The 24,080-nt window shown below is 46.8% G+C and overlaps 1 protein-coding gene across 1 annotated transcript in view; it reads right to left on the bottom strand.

Moving 5' to 3' along the window:
• Nucleotides 1-14,416: 14,416 nt before the first annotated feature.
• Nucleotides 14,417-24,080, bottom strand: part of Rassf3 (Ras association domain family member 3) — a 61,380-nt gene continuing 51,716 nt past the window's right edge. Inside the window, exons 2-5 of the mRNA XM_027392300.2 lie at nt 22,015-22,122; nt 21,358-21,574; nt 19,577-19,686; nt 14,417-17,099 (exon numbers count right to left, since the gene is read on the bottom strand). Of these exons, the coding sequence (XP_027248101.1) occupies nt 16,950-17,099; nt 19,577-19,686; nt 21,358-21,574; nt 22,015-22,122 (585 nt within the window). The 3' untranslated portion in view covers nt 14,417-16,949. The remainder of the gene's footprint in view (nt 17,100-19,576; nt 19,687-21,357; nt 21,575-22,014; nt 22,123-24,080) is intronic.

Raw genomic sequence — 24,080 nt, 5'->3', positions numbered from 1 at the left:
TTAAGTGGATGGGAGAACTCACCTTTAAAGATGCACTGTGATAGCCCAGGTGTTTGATCCATTTCCCTGAGAGAAATGACATCTTGCAGGAGTCCACAAATGTTCTTAAAGGGATACACACCTCATAGTCTAGACTTACAGGTTATATAGTCTCTATCACAATTAGTTTGCTATTGAAGAATAAAAATAGCCCAATATCCCCAGCTACAGCTCAGTGGGTAGACTGCTTGCCTCACAGCACAGAGCCCTGGGTTCCATCCCCATTACCAAGCAAACTGGGGGTGGCGAGGCATCTTCAGCTACAGAGAGAGATTAAATCCTGGTAAATAACTGTGGCTGTGTTCCAAGTTAGGAAAACAACTGGCCGCAAATTACCAGCCGCAGGCATAGTGGGTTACTTCATAGACCAAGGAGATGTTAGATGTTGAAAAGTTGATAAGTTACTGTCTGGAAAAGGTAATTTGGGGGCTGGAGAGACAGTTCAGAAGTAAAGAACCTATACTGCTCTTGCAGAGGACTCAGGTTTGGTTCAGTACCCACACTGTGGCTCAACCTGTACAGGTCCAACCACCTATAACTCCAGCCTCTGGAGATTGATCCAACGCCCTCTTCTGGCCTCCACAGATACTACGGGCATGCACAGACCCACACATGTATACACTTAATTAAAAATATTCTTCAAAATTTGAGTGTATCCCAATGTCAACATCACCCCAAGCCTGTCACCCCCACTCCCTTCCCTGTGGGTGTCAGGCAAAGCCCCACACTGAAGGGGACACACATGGTGGGTTTTGTTGCAGGTGAGGAGCAGGAAGCTGAACAGCCTGTTTTTTATAGCAAGCCTGCCCTTTGCCACAGAGGGAGACATTACTTCATCCATCAAGGTGGCTCATTTGCATGAACAATGTTCATAGGCTCTCATTAGGATGCCATAGTTGACTCCTACCGGGGTAATAGCAGGTGGTCAATTAGTGGGATGCATTCCCTGCCCTGTCCACAGAGTCCAGAAGCCAGAGCAGCCATCTGCAAGTGCTGTGATGTGGTCAGGAGAGCTGCTTTTTACCCCTGTATTCATGGGTAAGGAAGATGATCTCTGTGCTTTCATATATTCCAATCTATGTTGTGTGCAAACACATGTGTGCTCAGGTGTGTATGTGCACACGTGTCAGAGGACAACCTCTGACTTCTTTCCTTCTGCCATGTGCGTCTTAGGGATTGAACTAGAGTCCTCAGGCTAGACAGGAAACATCTTTACCACTTGGGCCATATGACTGGCCCCAAGCAGTGGCCTTTGACACAGAACATAACAAAGCGATGATGAGAGAAAGGTAGCATGAGCGGAAATGTTTAGATCGGGCTCTTAAGCAATACCTAGCCCTAAATAGAACATAAAGGCACAGTGTGATCACACTGCCCAAAAAAAAAAAAAAAATGGAAGTGTGAGATGCAGCTCTGTCTCACTGGCATGCCAACAGTGGTCAGCACAGGCTCCCAGCAGAAGACCTAACACCTCACCTTGTCCCACTGACATGGTACCTGTCCCTCAGAGCCACATTCCCTACACAGGTCCCTGTGCCCCTTCCTTTCTCCTAGCAGTGGATCTCAAGGGCTGGTCATATGCATGCCATGAAGTCAGATCCATTAACCAGAGACTTCACAGTACCCAAGTTTGAAAACCTGTTCTGAACTCTCCTGGTGGTATTAGGAATCACTGTAATTAGCAAAGTTAAGAAGCCTGGCCAGGTGCGACAGCACACAGCTACAGTCCGGACACAGGAGGACTCGGCCAAGGCTGGCGTGCGCTATAGCCGAGACCCTTTGCAGCAACCACCAAAGGTCTGGAGAGATGACATGAAGCACAAGCGTGAATGAGAGTAGATCCCTAATAGCCACATGGGTGTGGGGAGCCCAACTATGTTTCCAGTGGAGAGAAATCCCTGGAACAAGCTGGCTAACTAGACTAGCAGTTATCATCGGACTCTATTCAATTGGAAATCCTGCCCAACACACACACACACAGAGCAAACATTCACATACACACACTGCACAGACAGCAAGCATTCACATGCACACATACACACATAAAGCAAACACATACATACACAGAGAGAGAGCAACATTCACATTCACATACACACACACTACACAGATAGCAGTCACATGCACACATACACACACATACACAGCAAACACATACATACATACATACACACACACACACATACACAGCAAACATACACACACACACACACACACACACACACACACACACACACACACACACACACACGGAATGGGTTATGAAATAAGAGCACTGGTTCTTACAGTACCATAGCTTAGGAGTGTTCTAAATTACAGGCCTGCCTTTAAGGAAGTACTTCAGATTTGAGCTTGGCAGTGCATACCTAGCATCCCAGCATGAAGGAGGGGCAGGAATTCAAGGCCAATCTTAGCTATGATTCCAGATTGCAGGGTCAGCCTGGGCTATGTGAGACTATTTAACCAAAAATGTCATGACCACCTACCTCCCTGTGAGACTCAAGCTGCTCAAGTGTGCTCTCTCTCTCTCTCTCTCTCTCTCTCTCTCTCTCTCTCTCTCTCTCTCCTTCCCTCACCCCTGTGAGTGTCCATCCTCTTAGCCTGCATCTCTAACTGATGGTGATAGGTTCCTAAAGCATACAGAAAAGGTGCCTGTAATTTTGTTAACCGTTAAAACTCAGCTGGGCTGTGGTGGTTCACATCTGTCTTTGATCCCAGCACTCAGAAGGCAGAGGCAGGTGGATCTCTGTGAGTTTGAGGTCAGCCTGGTCTACAGAGTGAGTTCCAGGACAGCCAGGGCTGCACAGAGAAAGCCTATTTCAAAAAACCAAACCAAAACAAACAAAAACCCTCATGGGCCAGTTGTGGTAGTGTACACCTTTAATCCCAGCACAGTCAGTATGTCCCTTTCTCAAAACAACAATAAAACTCATGGAACAGATTTCCCCCTTCGGCTAAATTTATCAAAATTCACAAAGCTAATTAGTAAAATATGGATTTTAAAAAATCAGGATTTCAAAGATCCAGGCTTAAAGTTTGGAATGGTGGTGATACACCTGTACTCCCATCACCTGAGAGTCTGAGACGGATTGCTGTATGTTCAGGGTCAGGCTGGGCTGCATTGTGAATTCTAGGCCATAGTGAAACTCTGCCTCAAAAAACAAAACCAAAAAAAACGGAGCTTTAAGTCTATCTTTTTATTTTTACTTTTTTTTTTTTTTTTTTTTTTTTTGGCCAGGGGTGGTGGTGGGGGGTTTGGGTTAGAATGGGGTTGGACATTGAGGCAGTTTTGAATAGTTTTGATTTGACACAAGCTAGAGTCATTTGGGAAGAAGGAAACTCAACTGAGAAAATTCCCACACCAGATTGAACTGTGGGTAAGTCTGGTACATTCTTGACTGAAAATGGATATGGGAGAGCCCAGATCACGATAGGCAGTACCACCCCTGTACAGGTAGCCCTGGGTGTATAAAAAAGCACGTGGTGTCAACCCTAGGCGGGTGGTCCTGAATGGTTAGGAAAGCAGGCTGAGCAAGCCACAAGGAGAAAAGCCAGTGAGCAGCACCCTCCATGGCCTCTGCATCAGCTCCTGCCCCAAGTTGCTGCCCTGACTTCCTGGGATGATGGACTACAACTGTAAAATCAAATAAACAAATAAACCCTTTCCTCCCCAAGTTGCTTTCGGTCCTGATTTTTTTTGTTTGTTTGTTTTTTTGTTTTTGTTTTTCAAGACAGGGTTTCTCTGTGGTTTTGGAGGCTGTCCTGGAACTAGCTTGTAGACCAGGCTGGTCTCGAACTCACAGAGATCCGCCTGCCCCGCCTCCCAAGTGCTGGGATTAAAGGCTTGTGCCACCAATGCCCGGCCGATCCTGGTGTTTTATCACAGCAGTAGAGACCCAAATGAAGACAGAGGGGTTTGTTAGGATGGCATCCCAGAATATCCTAAGCCTGTTCTACAATTGAGCTTCAGTCCCTGCCCCAAATTAGTTTTTTTGGTTGAATTCCACTCTTTCTTCGATCTGCAGGGTCTGTCCCTCCTTCTTGCCAAAGCTTAATCACAGATATCTGGAGCAGAGCAAAGCTGGCCAGTGGTAGAAGTCCAACTGGTCTCCAAATGGGATAGAAATACATTGTCCAGGTGCAGAGACCCACACCTGTAATCCCAGCATTATGACTTAACCAGTTTGTGGTCATTCCTCCTCAGTTCTTATCTCCCAGGAGGCAGGAGGATCACAAGTTCAAACCTGAACAGCTAGAGCATTCCATGGCAGCCTGAACTACATTATGAGACCTTGTCTCAGAAAACCAAGGGCTCAGTGGTAGCGCTTACTCCCCCACTGTGCACCGCCTCCACCAAGTTTATGTACACTCCATACCCAGGATATAAATAAACACGACTCCCCACCTTCTGTTACTAAAGAGGGTAGATGTGTCTTTGTGGAGTGCTTGCTAAATGTACTCAGCACATGTTGGAAAATATTTTAATGGGCTCCCTGGCTGGCAGCTCATCAGTCAAACCTTCTTGTGCTTCTGTAGTTCCCAAAAGCTGACACAAGGGAGAGTCCAGCTTAGACTGTGAAGCACCTGTTAGCAACACACACACACACACACACACACACACACACACACACACGCCCCTCCACCTCCTCTGAGTGATGGGAAATCGACTCACACACTTGATGATTCTATTCTATTCTGCTTATGCCCCTAAGACTTAAGCTGCTTTGTATCCTTGCCTCCCACCTCCCCATCAGTATCTCCCATGCTGTCTTCAGTCAATATAACACACTTCGGATTCTTACTAGGGATCTGGAATGAGTGACAATGCCTAGAGTTGAGTCACCTCTCAAGGCAGCCATTGGCCTTCTTCTGCACTCTCCCAAGATTGTTTCCACAAAGAGAGAAGTCCAAGTGCCATGCTGAATCCCCTACACACACAGGATGAGGCGAGAGAAGCCCCCGGTGCCACGGTGCCTCTACCCAGAATGAGGAGAGAAGCTTCAGGCCCGAGATGCTGATCCCCTTTGTCCTCCCTGAGGCCCCTGAAAAGCCCCGCCCAGAGCTCAGCCACCTGCAAGTTGCAGCTGCAACTGGGTGTACCTGGAGAGGGAGGACCCTGCTGTCTCCAAAGTGCCCATGTGGTTGTTGCCACACCTGTCTAGGTAGTCTCCCCCACCACACTTGGTGTCCCCCAGCTAGGGAGAGATGCAAAGGGAGCTGAAGGTAATGTCTGGTCTCCAGGAAATCACCAACTGAGGAAAGTTGGTTTGTTGTAGGGGGGTTATCCCTAGGAGCTATCAGGGCTTCACTGTGTGGCCCAGGCTAGCCTTGAAGCCATACTCCTCCTGTCTGGGCATTAGGAGTGCTAGGATGATAGGTGTAAGCCTCCATGCCCCACTTAGGGAGGGCATGGGAGTTTACAAGCATTGGAAACACAGGCACCAAACAAAGGTTAAGGCCTCCAGTTGTGGCCTGTGGTGTGGATCACTCCCTGTCATCCTCACCTGGCTGATATGACAGCCCAGTGGCCCATTGCTCCAGGTACCCTGATTCTAGGTTGTCAGGAAAGAACACACTCTGTAACTGCCTCTGTGGGAAACACGGGGGTGGGGGGAGCTGCAAGTCAGCCTCTCGTCCAATTGCCCTACAGCTGTGAATGGTCTATGTTTAAACCAATTTCCTCCGTTAAGCATGAGTTTTTAAAATATAGACAAGACACTTGGCAGTGGCCACTGCCCAGAACAGATTCCCTCTAGCTCACACACTTTGCTGTGCCTCCACAGCCATGTCTGGCCAACCCCTATAAGGCCAAGATCAAACACTCTCTAAGTCAAAATTGAAGACAGCAGAAACAGAAAAAGGAAAGCAGGCTTTTCAAAAGGAATACTGGAAGAGAAACAGAATGGGTGAAAGGCAATGGAACAGAAATCACCTTTGTGCACAGTGCATCCCACAAGCGCTACCTTATGTTAGTTCTTTCTCAAAGACTTCTTTTTAAACTAGGAGAATGAGAAGGGGAGAAGAGGAGGGATGAGGAAGACATGATGGGTCAGGGAGGTTGAGTTGGGGGAAGAACAGAAGAGAGCAAGATAAGAGATATTAGAGGGAGACAGTATAAGTTCAAAGAGAAATCAGGCACGAGGGAAATGTCTGGAGAGCTACAAAAATGACACCAACTAACAATCTAAGCAACAGAGGAGAGGCTACCTTAAATGCCCTCTCCTGATAATGAGTTTGATGGCATTCATTTGGCATCGTATAGCCTTCATCCAGAAGCTGGTGGAAGTAGAAGCAGACACCCACAGCTAAACCTTGAACTGAACTGAAATCCAGATGCAGAAAAGGAGGACTGATGAGCAAAGGAGGAACATACCAGGCTGGTGAAACCCACAGAAACAGCTGACCTGAACAAGGGAAAACTCTTGGTCCCCAGAATGATAGCTGGAAAACCAGCATGGGACTGATTCAGACCCCCTGAATGTGGGTGTCAGTGAGGAGACCTTGGAAATCTATGGGGCCTCTTGTAGTGGATCAGTACTTATCCCTAGCATAGGAATGGACTTTAGGAGCCATCCCACATGGAGGGATACTCCCTAAGCCTAGACCCTATCCCAAAGACTATGACAGACTGTGAAGACCCCCTATGGAAGGCCTCACCCTCGGGGAGCAGAAAGGGTATGGGATAGGTAGGGCGTTAGTTGGGGGGGCAGGGAAGGAGGGGAGGGAGAGGGACCTGGGATCAACATGTAAAATAATTTTCTTTCTAATAAAAAAGGGAAAAATAAAATTAAAAAAAGACTTCTTTTGATGGGGCTGGAGAGATGGCTTAGCAATTAAGAGCACTGACTGCTCTTCCAAAGGAGCTGGGTTCAATTTCCAGCACCCACAGGGCAGCTCACAGCTGTCTTTAATTCCAGTATCAGGGAATCTGGCACAGACATGCATGCAGGCAAAACCCCAGTGTCCATATAAAACATCTTTAAAAAGTAAATTATTCTTTTTTTGTTTTGTTTTGTTGGGGGTTTTTTGTTGTTGTTGTTTTGTTTTCAAGACATGGTTTCTTTCTGTGACTTTGGAGGCTGTCCTGGAACTAGCTCTTGTAGACAAGGCTGGTCTTGAACTCACAGAGATCTGCCTGCCTTTGCCTCTGCCTCCCGAGTGCTGGGATCAAAGGTGTGCGCCACCGCTGCCTGGCAAAAAGTAGATTATTCTTAATGTATGTGTATGTGTATTGTGTGCGGATGCCTAAGAAGGCCAGAGGAGGCTGCCCGAGCTCCTGGAGCTGGAGTTATTCACAAGCATTGTGAGCTGTTCAACACAGGTGCTGGGAACCCAGAACCCCTGGAAGAGCAGCAGGTGTTCTTTAACCAGTGAGAACCTCTCAGCTCTTGACTTAGTTCTTAAGTGCCTGACTTGGTGACACTCACAGCCGGTACATCAATATTACATGATTGCTGGTCCTTAGCAGGATTTTTTAATAGTTTATTGTTTTATTTTATTTGCACTGGGTTTATTTTTTTTCCCTGCATGTATGTGTGTGTGAGAGGTCAGATCTTGGAGTTACAGACAGTTGTGAGCTGCTGTGTGGGTGCTGGGAATTGAACCTGGGTCCTCTCGAAGTGCAGTCAGTGCTCCTAACTGCTGAGCCATCTCTCCAGCTCCCCGGGATTGTTTTTATCCCTCACGTTTTCATGCGTGTGTGCTGTGCATGTGTGTATGCATGTTTTCTCTTTTTTTTTTGCATGTGGCTGGGCACATGTGTGTGGAGGTGTGCACATGCATGCACACACATGCATGTTGAAGTTCAAGGTCAGAGGCAGGCAGCTCTCTGAGTTCAGGCTGCAAATGCCGTTGAACATGCAAATATGACATTGTGAAGTCCAAACAAAAGCTTTTCTACTTTGAAAAGGGTTCCTCTTGGAAAAATGACATTTAGGATGCTTTTAGACAAGCTTTAGTGTCAAATGAGGGTTGAGAAACTACCACCTGATAGTACCCCGATACTCCGAGATCAGCAGTGTGCGGATTCACTACGGTTACATTCACTGCTTCATCTCACCTCAGAGTAGCCCTGTGACAGAAGCCAATGACTCATACTCTTCCTGTTTCTCCATCCTTGCAGGGTCTCAGGTAAAGCTGGCTGGTCCTGAACTCACTGTGCAGGTGAGGGTGGCCTTGACCTTCTGATCACCCACCCCCACCTCTCCAGTGCTGGGGTTGCAGGCATAGACCACCACACATGGCTTATGCAGAACTGGGGATGGGTCCCAGCAAAGCAAATTGAGGGCCCTCAGAACTATCTTTTCTGCCTCAGAGAAAAGCAAACAACAAAACAACAGAGTTTGATTTGGAGCAACTGTTGCTACAAACATGGACTGTTCCCCTGCAAAAATGAACTTTAGTCCTTCTATAGAATGATGGAGAGTGAACTGCCAGACGTACTCTAATAGACACTACCAAAAGAGCCCCAGAAGCCAGTCTCTTACAGAGACGATGCCTCTGACTCTGAATCCCCATCATGACCTCAGCTCTAAGTCACTTCTCTAGCCTCCTCAGTTGTCCCTCGAAACACCTGGATTCATTTCCACAGCACTTGGCTATTTTTACACAGCCTCTCATTCCCATGAACTCCTGTGGCGGAGGCGTGACGTTTTCCCACCATATAATCCTCCCAGTCGCTAACACTGCTGACTTCCTAACACCTGTTGATGGCAGAGGTCGGCTCTCCCTGCAAACTCAATATTGAGAGGCTGAGAAAGGAGGATTGCCACAAGATGGAGGCTATCGTGGCTGCACAGTAAAGTTCTAAGCCAGTTCGTGCTCAAAATGAGACCCCATCTAAAAGTAAAAATGTTCAGTTAATGAAATTGAGAGATTTGATGTTTCTTTCCAAGTCAAGGGCAGAACTTACTGATATAGATGAAAGAGGAGGAGGAGGAGGAGAAAGGCAATAGGAATACAAGTATCAGCTGGGTGTTGGTGGTGCACGCCTTTAATCCCAGCACTGGGGAGGCAGAGGCAGGCAGACCTCTGTGAGTTCGAGGCCAGCCTGGTCTACAGAGTGAGTTCAGGATAGCCAGGGATATATAGAGAGATCCTGTCTCAAAAGACCAAACAAAACAGACAAAATAATGCAGGTATCACAGGACACAAGGACATTAAATAAGATATATACAGGTCACCCACTTTAGAAGATTTAACTGTACGAATGTGCAGTAGGAACACTGTAGCACCTCTCAACACTCAACAGCAGCAACAACAAAGTAAAACCAAACACTTGACTGGCCACCAGGCAGTGGCCACATACACCTTTAATCCCAGCACTTGGGAGGCAGAGGCAGGTGGATCTCTGTAAATTCAAGGCCAGACTGGTCTACAGAGTTCCAGGACAGCCAGGGCTACACAGAGAAACCCTGTCTCAGAAAAAACTCAAAAAGCAAACGCAACAACAAAACAAAACTTAGCTGGCTGAAACAATTCCCTCCCCATAATAGAGTGAAACTGTGAAGTGTGGAGTCCTGCTGTGTGGCTGTGTATATCAACATTTCAGAGTACCAACTTACCTTCCTTAGAAATCGGGAGACCAGGGCTCAGTGCCACCATGTGCAGCTGAGAACCTGTTAAGATGGCAGAGTCCCGGGACTGGTGCAAAAGACAAACAGAACCTGAATGGTTGGTGGTGGTGGTGGCAGCAGCTGAGCACGGTTTAATCCCAGCACTCCGGAGGCAGAGGCAGGCAGATCTCTGTGAGTTCAAGGCCAGACTGGTCTACAGAGTGAGTTCCAGGACAACCAGGGCTACAGAGAGAAACCCTGTCATGAAAATTGAAAATCACCACCACCAACAACAAAAACAGCACCAACTTGATGTCTTTCAAAGGAGTTAATCTCGGAAGTCAGTGCTTGAAATCACAAGCTTCTCCTGGACTCCACCAGGAATTTGACAAAAAGAGACGATACCAGACCAGAAACCAAAGCATAAACCACTCCTGCAGATGAGACTGATGAGCTCAACCTGGAGGTAGTTGTCTAGCTGGCCACTCCCCGCTCTGCCCCTTCAGGCTTTCACCTGGCGTGCCTCCCAACCCATTAACCCTTAAACCAGGATTCTTTCTAGAACACCAAATTAAGCAAACAGCGGCTCACATCAGGAAGTGGCACATGGCAGACTCTAAACACTTATTTCCATTGCAAAGGGTGACGCTGGTCTTCAGGGTGTCAGAGGGGGTCAACTCCCAGCAATTTTGGATGATTTGCTTTCCTTGCTCCTGAACCTCCCTTTTGTTTCCCTGGTAGCTCCAGAAATTATCGAACCAACCGCAAGAGCAACACTGGAGTTGGTTCCCTGATCCGACCCCTCCTCCCCGGCAATAGACCCTAAAGGAAAACCCAAGACAGTTCCTTCCATGTAACTTAATATTATCCCCTAAACCAGTCATTCTCAACTTTCCTAATGCTGGGACCCTTTAACATAGCTCATGTTGTGGTGACCCCAATCATTGCTACTTCATAACTGTTGTTTTGCTACTGTTATGAATGGTAAGGCAAATATCTGATATGCAGGATATCTGATATGTGACCCCTGAGAAAGGATCATTTGACCTGCCCCCACCCCTGATCGTGACCCACAGGTCCTAAATTAAGTCATCAATGAAGAACAACCACCAACAAATAAGTGGGTGGAAAGTCTATGTGTTCCGACATTAGCCTGCTCTCAGGGTGTGCCAGTCAGACAGAATGTGGTGTTTGCTCAGTGCACTTTACAGAACACGGGAGCTGGAGAATAAGATGGCTGAGAAGGCAGGCCTGCTGCTAATCACTCTCACAATAGCTTGGGACTGCCCAGCAATGTGTTTCCTCACCTGTGAGTGGGAATGTATACATTATTTAGTGTGGAATATATGTCTTAATATGCTGTCGGCCTTTTGAATAAGGCTTGGCACATGATTAGCACCTTGTTGACATGGGCTGTCACAAGAGACTTCCGCTTTGAGTACAAGGAAACAGCAAACTGGGATCATCTGACATCAGATGCAGTGCTTGTGTAACTGAACCACAGTGAGAAAAGCCAACAGCTCAGAACTCTGTTCCTCTTACATGTTACACGCTCACACTGATCCATGGTGTGAGCCCAGAAGACATGAGAACTCCCCAACAACAAGCAAGGAAGCCTGCAGTGAAAACCAGCAAGGTGGCCCTTGTCATCCATTCATCCACAGCTCAAGGGCTCAGTCTCCAAAAGTCACTGCACACTAGATGCTAAGTCCCAGGTCATATGGCTGTAAATCTGGGTTCCCTTGGTCCTCCCTCAGGTTCATTTTCCTAGAACAGAGCACAGAAGCCAGGGAAACATCCACCTGTGTGTGCTGGGTTATTATAAACGATACATAAGAGAAAGTTCACTGGGCAAGACACACCATTCTCCAGGAACTTCTCCAGATGGGATGGAATGGCTGATGAAACACTGACTACATAAGCATGCAGGGAAGCATGGGCAGCCATGTTAAAATGAGATAGACCAAATGGGGAAACCCAGCAAAGTGTCTCCTGATTGTCCCAGCTTTTTGTGCAGCCTAGCTTTCTTACAGCAGAGAGGCAGGAACCCTTTTGAAATGGAGTCTTACGCCACATTTCAAATAACTTACTTTTAATTTTATTAGTAGTGCTACTTTGACATAGTGCTGGGGATGGAGCTCAACCCAAGGTTATTTCCACTTTTCTAAATGTTTTTTACTTTTAATTTTGTGTCTGGGGGAGGGGCACATGAGTGTAGGTGCCCACAGAGGCCGGAGGCATGAGAGGGACCAGAAGCTGGAGTTATTTATACACAGGTGATTGTGAGCGCCCTGACGTGGGTGCTGGGAATCAAATTCAGTTCTTAAAGAGTGGTAAATACTCAACTTTTGAGCTGCCTCCCAGCCTCACAAAAGACAGAAAGAGAGAAGGAATATTTGCTTCCATGACCTGCCTTAGGGAAGAGAAATTCTCATTTCTATGATTTGTCTTGGGGAGCCAAGAATCATAGAAACACACATATTATACACATATGTATGTGTACTGGGTATATACACACACACATGTGTATGTTTGCACATACATACATACATATGGGTACTGGGTGACTGTGTTACTGAGGAAGGAGGAAAATGTCCTATGCATTCTTTCTCTCTCTCTTTTTTAAAGAAACTATCTTGATGTGTGGCCCCAGGCTGGCCTTGGAACTCACAGTAATCCACCTGCCTCTGCCTCCCAAGTGCCGATTAAAGCGTGCACCCCCACACTAGGCACCACATGCATTCTTCATGCAAACCTTCGGGAGGAGCACAAGCTCTCAGTGCTTCAGTCAGCAGTTTTCCCAGTGCTCACAGCGAGGAAGATCAAGTGTGTTACAGAAGAGGGGAGAATTAAGATCTGGCAAAGGCAGAGAAGGCTTGTCCTGAAGAGAATGAGGAGCAGTCTCTCTCAGTGAGAAAGTGAAAAAGAGGAAGGAGACGACCCCGTGCACCCAAGTGGTCTCGTTCTTGTTGTTCCCACTAACCCCTGAAAACCAAGAGAACCTGGTGATGCTACAAAACCTCGGCAAGATGTGGAGCAGCAAGACACACAGACACACGTGGCCATCAATCGGCGGCAACCCGGAGACACATGGCCATCAGCCTTACGAAAAAGCCAAAGGAAAATATAAAAAGGTCTTGCTGCCTATGGAGGCAAAGGAAAACTCGATGCAGCAACACCGGGAGTTGTCGAGGCTGAAAAAAACAAGAGGACAAAGGAACAAACGGAGATGGAGACAGGTAGGTTAATTCCAGCAGGTGGATATATATTCCTATATATATATATATATATATATATATATATATATATATACATATAATGCAGATGGTTGTGAGCCACCATGTGGTTGCTGGGAATTGAACTCAGGACCTCTGGAAGAGCTGTCAGTTCTCTTAACCTCTGGGCCATCTCTCCAGCCCCCTGATGGTTTTTCAATAGCACTAACCTTGCTTGGTATAGGGTGGGCCTTATGTTTTGAATGGAAATGCAAAGCAGGTATTTTTTCCTTTTTTGTTTTGTTTTCCAGACAGGTTTTCTCTATGTAGCTTTGGAGCTTGTCCTGGAACTCACTCTGTAAACCAGGCTGGACTTGAACTCAGAGATCCACCTACATCTGCTTTCCTGAGTGCTGGGATTAAAGGCGTGAGCCACCACCACCTAGCTAAAGCAGCTTCTTCCTTGTGTGGTTTTCTTTGACGTAACTTATACAAAAATAATTGCTCTGTTGACTAACACTATTTGCAAAAAACACAAACACATATATAAAAAATCCCCCCTATGCACACTCGTGTGCGTGCACAAACACACCCCAGCTGTTTGTTCTGTTGCCGTTTTGAATACTTCTAAGAAAAGTACAGTCTTTGTTATTAGTTTTTGAGACAAGGTATATGTCTCCTTCTGTAGCCTTAGCTGGCCTAGAACTATATAGACAAGGCTGGGCTTGAATTGAGAGATCCACTTACCTCTGCCTCTTCAGTGTTAAAAGTGTTTGCCAACATGTCCTGTCCAGAAAAATACATTTTTAAGAGACTATTTTTATTTTATGTGTATGGATATTTTGCCTGCATGTATGTTTGTGTACCAGATGCATGGAGTACCCATGGAGTACAGAAGAGGGCGCCAGATCAACCTGAAACTGCTGGGAATTAACCCTGGTCCTCTCGGACCCCAGAATATTTAATTGGTGGGGGATAAAAACATATCAGGTGACGATATATTTTGTAAAGAAGCCTCCCCTGTACTACAACTAAGTGCCTATCTAGAGCCAGTTCCTTCCCAGGGCCTGGCCCTCACCTTAACAAGGCCTCTAGGGGGCAGTATAGCAAGAGTACACTTTGAGCAGCCTTGGAGACAAGAGCACAAGGGGTGGCAGTCCCCACCAAATCCAAGAAAACTTCTCCATTCCATTTGTAAAAACAGTGTAGGAACCCAACACTAAATATACCCTGCTGCTTCAGTGGCCTGTTTCAGGGGGAAAAAAAAACAACAGGACAAGAATGGCAGGGGCAGGCTGGGGTTTCTAAGGACTGCCTGGTTCTATTGGCAGTAAGCAACAAAATGTTCTTTAGCGTTTGCATGGCTTTTTATGGTTTGCAATGTGTATGTAGTTCACAAGGAAAACAACTTTAATGTCCAGGACAGGCAGACATGGGGCTAGAATAAGGAAACAAAAAAATGGTATTTGGAAGAATGATGAGACCCTTCCCAGAAAACAAAACAAAAAACCCTTGTGAACATTACTGAATTCTGGTATGTATGTCCCCAAAAAGCTTGTTCCAAAACGGAATATATATAGTGCTATCATAAATAAAGGCACACGAATATCAACTAACGACTTCAGTTTTTAATAATAGAAACAATTTTGCCATTCCAGACACAATTTCAGGGGAGAAACATCTTCCCTATAAAAATAAAACTTAAACTCATCAACATTATAAATATAGCTTTTAACATCTAGATTTAAAATGCTCCCCTGCAATTAAAATGCTCCGCCCTTCATTTAACACCATTCCGGTACCATCACATTCTGGAGAGAAAACAGTATTACAGCAAAGCTTAGTTTCGTTCTACTGAAGGATTCGAACAATGGTTGCAAGTAAAGATCTTTGGCCTCTGGAGCTCTTTTTCCTCTTTTATGCTTTAAAAAGGCTGCTGTAGGAGCCAGTGTTTGGGAGAACAGCAGTCTTCAGGAACCAGGAACTGGCAGATCTTCAATACAGTCAAGTTCCCCAGTCACAAGTGTAGTGCACAGGACAGTGATCAAGGTTTGGATGAATACAGATGAGGATTCCTGCATCACACACTCTACTTCAAGTAAAAATAAAATAAAATAAAATAAAATAAAAAAATTCACAGACAGCCATCAGCCACTACTTTTAGATTCTAACAGGGTCTTAAAATGAGAAACTAGTGCTTCGCACACTCTAAGATTACTGGGAAGAGTAATTAGAAGACCAGGTGGCTGGCGACAGCACACAAACCCAAGCCACAGTCAATAGTAAAACCAGTACAGAAACCATGAAGGCATTCCCTGAACAACAAAGGCAAAGTGTTGGGTGACAATGTCACTAAAACCTCACTGATGCACTAAAAAGAAATTGCATGCAAAATTAAACAAGATGTGCCATTCATATTTTATAGCTAGTTCTACTGTTTTTGTTTCATTTTTTTTCCAACTCTTCCTAATAGCTTAGAAGATCTGATTGTCTCTGGAGCTGGTGGAGCACAACCCACACTCGGATATGCCTCCCCCCCTCCCAGGTGACGTTCTCTGACAAGTCAGGAGAGCCACCATGAAGGGACAGATACTCAGTCGAAGGCACGGTTCATAGAAAGGCAAATAGCTGGAGCACCTTGGAATTTCCAAAAGAATCCATTAAGTGTCACCGCGTTAACAATTCCTTGGGAATTTATAAACAACAGCAATATCTATCTAGACTAAAACCAGACCGACTATAAGGCCCCTCCGGAAGCCCAGCTCGCTGTTCCCTCTGCTCTTGGATTTGCAAGCTGCTGCGGGAAATGAGGCAATTGTGCCCGCCTGTCCTCGGGAAGGCTTCTATTGCACACACATTTCTTTGGTTGGAAGGAACAGACACACTTCTGTTAAAATAGTTCCATAATGAAGGCCTGTTGTGCGGCCAGCTGGGTGTGGACTCCTTCTTTGGGGCTCTTAGTCAAATCTCTTATAGGCAAGGATGTGGTAGGATTGGGTCTTCAATCAACATCCCTGTCCTCTACTTTGTAAGAATTTTGGAGAGGGATGGGGTGGGGGTGGGGTGAGACGGGGGTGGGGGAGTGGGGGGAGAAAGGGCAAGAGAGTGATTGTCACAAAGTTTGCTGTGAGCCCTGGGCTTGACACATCTTCTAGCTAACAGGTGGAGGGGGAATCGCTGCCCTTACCTAAACTCCATTTTAACTCTGAGAGTAACTTCTGGGGTGGGGGAAAACTACATTTAACAGAAAATCAGCCATGGTCAGGCCCCATCTACACAGAGAAGCTACACCTGGAGACCATCCAGTCCATACCAGCAGAGGGGGGAACTGGTGTGCAGAGACCAGGCCCAGCTGCAGAAGGCCCACCTCAGTCAAGGGTAAATCCACCACAGGTCAGGTGCAGTTCACAGATCCCTCCTTTAGACTTAGCTACCAGTCCTTTGGCTCTGACCCTACACTTTACAACTAACTAGCAAGTCAAACAATCTTAAAATGACCTAACATCAACCCTGGATGCTTTTAACTCCTTTACAAACAAATAAACCTTCCTTCTCTATCACTAACTTAGACGCCATGGCACCTGCCCAAGCCATGGGCTCTCGCCTCTCTCTCCTCTACCTTCCCAACATGCGCTTTACGTTCTGTGTCAAAACTCTTACAAAATCTTTTCCCAACCCCCCTAAATTCCTGCCTTTCAGATCATGGGACACACTGTTCTGACAGAAGAAAACCAAGCAGGTAGTTCCACCACAGGACAAGTATACAAAGGCTGCTTTTTTAACATCCGCCCACCCTGAAGCTTAACAAAAATCACATAACCAAAGTCACGAGAAGAAAACGGGGGAAATCAAGCCAGAGTCCATGCTTCCAAGCAATCCAGGATGTGCCTGATGACCACAGGCTCACAGCTTGCAAGAGGTAACATCGCCATGCTGCGACAGGACAAGCTTGCAAAGTCCCTTGTGCCAATCCGTGAGGCGCAGGATGCTGTGTGACCAGGCTTTGAGAACTGTGTCTAGAGAGAAAAGAGGAAGACCCTAGCATGGCGGGGCACGACAACAGCTCTCTGAGCAGAGGAAGCGGCGGCGGCGCTCTTTCATAGGTCCCGAGCTGTGCCATCCTGGCAGGACGCCCTTGGCCTTAGCCGGGCTTCCACACCTCGCCCAGGGCTTCCTCCAGCTTCTGCCTGTAGGCCGTATAGCGCCGCTTCAGGCTCTGCAGCTGTTCATCTTCTTCTTTGTCCAAGATACGCAGGAAGTTCTGCAGCTCTGGGAGGCTGAAGGCTTCCCACTGCGGGGGACAGAGAGGAATACGCCATGTTAGCTCAGAGCCCGGACACGATTACTTCAGTTCCCCCTCAACCCCCACTCCACAGAGACAAAGGTTCTGCTATGCAGCACAGTCTGGTCTTGAACTCAGGGCCCTCCCGCCTCAGCCTTCTGAGCGCTGCTTTTACAGCATGTGGCACCAAGCCCTGCAGAACACTGTCTATAATAATGAAGTGGGGACTACGGCTGCCCTCAGCAACTATAACGCTCCAGAGAGACATCGGCTCCCCGCATCTGCACCTGGAGTCGAGGTCTTGCCTTCTTCCCTGCCCACAATCTCATCAACTCCTGACAGTTCCGGAGTCCATCTGCTTTCTCACCCAACCTGTATCCCAGCACCAGCCTTCTCGGTCTACTCCTGCCCTCTCCAACCACCCCTGGCACTCCTACACACACAGCCGTGGCAAGCACTCATGGTTAAAAGCATACAGTTGGCACCCACTGAATGTTCACACGAAGCAATGTTGTACCTCCCCAGTCCCATACTCAGTACCCCAACTGGCTTAGGGCATGCTCTAAGGCTTAGTCACTAAGCCTTCGGTCTGTTTCTCCTATTATCTTACCATGGCCGGTTCTATTAACACTGGTTATCCCTAAAGCCAAGACTGCAAATGAGCACTTTTTCATCCAAATTTCCATCAGTGACAAACTGAACTCCATTTAGGACCTCACATGGTCTCCCTTATCACATTTGAGATGGGGGGGGTGTCTCTTAAGTCCCCTGTTTCTTTTACACACACACACACACACACACACACACACACACACACACACACACACACACACACACAGAGCCCTGCTTTGCTTTGCCTAGCAATTTCCTGCTCACCCTTCTCAGAGAGCATCTACCTTCCTGAGAAGCTTTTCAGGGAAGGATCTTCTACCCTCCCTTCCCATGCAAGGCTCTCATTTTGCCACTAAGCAATGACTGATGACAGTCCTTGTTTAGTGTCTCCTCACCTACATCTGCCCTGCATGGCAGCTGGGTGTGTCTCACTACTCGAAGTTCTAGTTCCTAAGAGCACCCCCCCACGTCAGATGCGATATTGCATGCACACACGCACGCATGAGCACACACACGCAGGCGCTACATTGCACGCACAGATGTGCACACACACAAGGTAGGAGAGGACCGTGAGGTGCATCAGTGGGTAATACTATCTCTTGTCAGGCTTGACGACACACATGTCAGAGAGAACGGACTACTGCAAGTTGTCCTCTGACCTCCAAATATGTGCCGTGCCAAGTGCATGAGCACACATCCACACAAAACAATAAAATATAATTAAAACAAGCTTTTTTTTTTTTCTTTTAAAGCACCAACTAGCTTCACAAACCTGGTGATCTGAGTTCCACCCCAGGACCCACCTAAATGTGGAAGGGAAACATCTCCTGGCTGTCCTCCGATCTCTACGTGTATGTATGCTATGGTACACATGCCCACAAACACATACATACACACACACACATACATACATACATACATACATACATACACACACACACACACACACACACACACACATCATCATCATCATCATCACCGTCTATCTATATGTATGGATGCACACACACACACACAGGTTTTCAATTCAGAGTTTCTCTGTCCAACAGTCCTGGCTATCCTGGAACTCACTCTGTAGACCAGGCTGGCCTTGAACTCATAGAGATCCGCCTGCCTCTGCCTCCCGAGTACTGGGATTAAAGACACGTGATACCACCACTCCGCTAATAATAATAAATAATAATAATAATAATAATTTTAAAGGAAGTATTTAGTATCACTTTATAGATCACTTTGAGGGGAAGGCTAGAATAATTAGAAAATTAGCCTCAGGTCTTATCCCCCTCATCTAAGCATAGTGTTTGTCTCCTGATGTCTAAGCCAGCACGCCTGTTCTCCCAGCTTCACGGACAATTCACACTTCTGACGTCTGGGGCCATGGCCTGGAGAGTTTGTCCAGGACCACTGAGAGCTCCAGATGATGTACAGCGCAGCCTGAAATGCTTCTCTGTGGACACCCCAGTACATTGTCCCTGGAGAGACAGGGATGCTCTTGCAAACAGAACTCCCGGGTCCTGGGCTGGTTGAAGAGGGAAGCAGATTTCCTTTATTTCCCTGTAGAAGGAGACTGGCCTGGAGTCTTAGGAGCAGATGTAGAGGGGAGGCCCAGCTGGATCAGTCATGTGGGGCTGGGAAGAGGTGACAATTGCTCTTTGCATAGCAATGAGTAAGAACTGCTATGTCCTCTGGCTCCTAAGGAGGACACAGCAATATAATGTCCTAAGAGAATTATGTTGTACGCTAACGTGGGTTCATTTCAGACGATTCAAAAATCTCACCCCACCCTGCTCCCTCTCGCCCCACCTCCTTGAGGCAATACAGCAGGCCGGCTGTTCTGTGTAGTTTGATGCCTTTGTGAACAGTTCCTCTCTTACCTCTCCAATTTCATGTTCTCGAAGAACAAAACTAAGCGTGTCGGTTCTGGGTCCTGCTACCAAACGCAGGTAGAGTGGGTGTTCCCGGTCGGAGAGCTTGCAGGCATACACTAGGAAAGACGACAAAGAGCATTTAACAGAGGTTGCCAGTGATTCTGAGACAGTGCCCCCCCAAATCCCCATCCTGACATCACAGCAACAGTCCACACCCCCACACCCCATCCTGACATCACATGAACAGTCCACACCCCCACCCCCCATCCTGACATCACAGCAACAATCCACACCACCCACACCCCCACACCCCATCCTGACATCACAGCAACAGTCCACACACCCCCACCCCATCCTGACATCACAGCAACAATCCACACCACCCACACCCCCACACCCAACCTGACATCACAGCAACAGTCCACACCCCCACACCCCATCCTGACATCACAGCAACAGTCCACACCTAAACCTCTACATCACCATTCTCTCACCCTAACACCAAGGGCCCACAGTGAACAAACTGCCCAGTATGCACCATGCCTTGATGAGGAGGAAATGAGTTACAATAATAAAATAAAATAGGAACTTGCCTCAAATGTGGTTACAATTCTGTCCCTCCTGTCAGAAAGATGGAAAACTTCTGTGGGGGCTGGGGGTGGGAGATCTTAACCCCTTTAAAAACAATGAGAATATCTCCACCAAACAACATGAGCCCAAAGCCCTAGGAACAAACCTCTGCAAATTAAGAACTGGCAGCCGAGCAAGCCAGGCACTTGTCACACAAACAGTGTGCCTCTACACAGAAGAACTCTAGTGTCCAAAGACACGCCAGCCACAAGGATGACAATTTGGCAGAACACTGCCACTTTAGATCATGCAGCTGACGTACAGGTGAGCTGGCAAAGTTGCTGGCAAGCTGAAAGTGTCATCAGACCGTCCCTGTCCCTTGGTAGTCCAGATGCATCTTACAGCGTAGTCTCCCAGTGGCTCCTCCTCCTCCACCAGGCTGCTGAGCCTGTAACTTCAGGAGGGCTGGAGCTCTGACTTGCCTATCTTTCCGCTCCCGAGGGCCTGTGTTTAACAAATGCACACCCTCAGAAGGAAGCCGTGTGTCAGTCACCCTGTGCAGCTGAAGGTCATTGCCATCATGTCAAACTCAGCACATTTTCTTCTGTGGCTGCTGTAGGCTTTTCCCAGAGAAAAACCGGGGAAAGCTTAAGCAGCTCACTCGCCGCTGTCTGTTGCACTCCCCAGTTAACACAGAGAGAGTAAACCGTAGACACCAACTTCCATCCAAATGCCTCACCCCATTCTGAAAGGTAATCTAAATATGCTTTCAATCCCCTGGGCATGGGCATTAAGTTCAGATAGACCCCAGCTCAAACACCATTTATACACGTGCCTCTTGGTCCACCAAGCCACCGCACAAGTGTGGTGTGAACTTAAGATGTGAATGTATTACTGAAGACTTCAACCACGGGAGTGTTCTTTTGTGTCCTAAAGGGCATGGAAATCACTTTCACCATGCCCTCACCAAACCTGTCCCTTCTGGACACTCCAGCAAATCCTCCACACATAAATCTTCAACATACAGCAGCCTCAAAGCCCCTCAACCGCTCTTTGACTCAAAAATACAAACAGCCAATAACCAAAAAGATCTTCCATGACATAGTGTGGCTTCCACAATCTGTCCCTGGGCTTTGACACGGCATCAGATGTCCTTCCAATTAAGGGACATACACAGAGCAGACAGACCACTTTCACTTTTAAGTGTGGCAACGTACCTTGGTCTTCCCTGTGACAACGCTTATAAAGTGCAAACTTGGTGGGGCTCTCCGTCACCAGAAACTTCTTGAGCAGGGCCTCGATCACTTCTCCCACGGTGTTGGTGCTACTGATATGAAGTGTGTTCACACAGTCACTGCTACTGGGAGGGGTCTGTGCTGGTTTGCAGAGTTCCATCTGCACCTTAATGAAGCCAGTGTAAATCCCATTTGAATTCTGAAGATGGAAGAGAGGTCACACTGAGTGTGGGGGGTCAGCAGAACAGGGAAAGGATGCAGTCCAAGAATCATTAGGCTTGTTCTTGTTCAGCAAGTGGCTTTGCCCTCAGAGCCTTCTCACCAACCCAAATTTCACCTTTTTTGGGGCCCGGGGGTGGAGAGTGGGGGTGCACCCCCACATCTAATCAGGGATTTTCAACTTCAGCTACAAAGAGATTAAACTTAGAAAGTTGCAAAAAATACCCTATTTTTCCTGTTGACCATGAACTGTTACTAGATTAAAATAGACAAATCATACTATGTATTACAGATGTGCACCACCCTATCTGGCCTTCTTATGGATCTTGGGGATCAAACTTGCCAGCTTGTACCGGCCAAGCCACCTCTCTGACCCCAATTGTCTTCTGGGAAGAGCCAACTGAACCAGGAAGTACTTACCAAGGTCATCTTCAACTTGTCTGTGACTGCTAAATTGTACTTATGGACTTTCTCTTTGATTTCCTCTTTGCTGAGGTAATTGTGAGTTTCCTTCTCTTTCTCCACATCCTAGAAGAAAAACAAATTATGTCATGCATGAACAACTATAGGGGCTAAAAAAAAAAATGCATATAAGCCAGGATTCTTCTACACTCCACAAAAGAGTAGCCAGGCACGTTTCTCCTTGAGACATGCACCACTACTCTGTTTTCCTTTCAAACCCACCAGACTCACCCACCAAGTGTAACTCTCATTTCCCACACTGGGGTAATGAAATCAATCCACCAGCAACTAAAAACTAAAAACAACACTTCATTAAATATTATTCTGCAAATCTGTCTTTGCTAAATTTTCCTTCTGCAAAAGTATCATTTGGCATAGTACCAGCTAGCAGACTTCAAACAATTGTTTGTTTATTTACCTATTTATTTTTTTCTGAGGCACGATTTCTCTGTATATCCCTGGCTGTCCTGGAACTTGCTCTGTTGACCAGGATGCCCTCAAACTTACAGAGATCCTCCTGCCTCTACCTCCTGAGTGCTGTGATGAAAGGTGAGCACCACTACAGCCCGGAACATGTTTGTTTATTTATTTATTTATTTATTTATTTATCTTTTTATTAAAGATTTTATTTATCTATTATGTATGCAACATTCTGCTTCCATGTATATCTGTACACCAGAAGAGGGCACCAGATTGAATAACAGGTGGTTGTGAGCCACCATGTGGTTGCTGGGAATTGAACTCAGGACCTCTGGAAGAGAATCAGTGCTCTTAACCTCTGAGCCATATCGCCAGCCCACATGTTTATTTTTAAGATAGAGTCTCATTGTATAACACTGGCTGACCAGGAACTAACAGAGATCTGCCTGCCTCTGCCTCCTGGCTGTAGCCATTGCGTCCGGCTTCAAACAATACTTAAAGGTGTACTCCTGAGCATCTCCCAAGCACACTTTATTAATGTCATGGTCTCTCCAGCTTTGCATCTATATTAGCAGCAAATATAGCAGGGAGTAAGTGCCAATTAACCAGAGGTAGCATCAACAACATGTCAAACTACGAACAACCAGAGGGTAACTTACCTTCCAAATAGTCCCTATGCCAAGATACAAGTGACCAGACCCCTCTACCCACCACCTGCCTACTTCTCCCCACACCCTCTCTCCCCATAACCCAAAAATAGTGAAAATAGTGACCCGCTAAATTCTCTCATGATCCTTTAGAATTCATCTCGTGTCTTACCTAGTTTTATGTCAACTTGACACAGGCTAGAGTCATTACAAGCCTGTAATGCATTGCCCTGATTGGATGATGGGTGTGGGTGGGCCCAGCTCACACCGGTGGTCTTGGGGGCTATACAAATGCAAGCTGCCCATTGCTCCATGGCCTCAGCATCCGTTCCTACCCTTAGGTTCCTGCCCCGATTTCCCGGAACGACGGACTACACACTTTTCAGATACAACCTACTTACAGACTCGTCATCTAGCAGGAAGGGAGCGAACAGACATAGAAAGGCAAGCAAGCCCCACGGCCCTGTTGATCATCATAGTCTGACCACAGCAATGGAAACCCTAACTAAGACAACACAGGTGCAGCCATGTAGTCACAATGCCTAACTGTATAACACCTGTCAAGTACACCAGGCACCTAATGGAATCACATGTAACTCTCCTAGCCACCCGGCAAAGCTGGCGTAATTACTCAGTGTCCAGGTAAGACCGAGTTGTAGGAAGTGAATTAACTGCCTGAAGCAAGGAAACTTTGATGCTGAATGAAGGCCTGGTCCCCAAGCCCAGCAACTCTCCTGAGCCCAACTGTCTAGCAGCCTGTAGTGTCTCCCCACAAATGAGCTAGCTAGTCTCTCTGTGAAATGGAGAAGTAACAGGAGAGGTTTGCAGAGTTAACAGGGCCTTCCAACGGCATCCCCACTAAACTCTTATCTAACTCCAGGTCCTATAGGTCATTTCCACCAAACTAGATAGGTCTCCAAGGCTCTGGTATAGACAAACATTCGAGAATGCAAAGAA

The sequence above is a fragment of the Cricetulus griseus genome (genome assembly GCF_003668045.3).
Source record: "Cricetulus griseus strain 17A/GY chromosome 1 unlocalized genomic scaffold, alternate assembly CriGri-PICRH-1.0 chr1_0, whole genome shotgun sequence".
NCBI lineage: Eukaryota > Metazoa > Chordata > Mammalia > Rodentia > Cricetidae > Cricetulus > Cricetulus griseus.
This window is presented reverse-complemented; position numbering and strand designations above follow the sequence as displayed.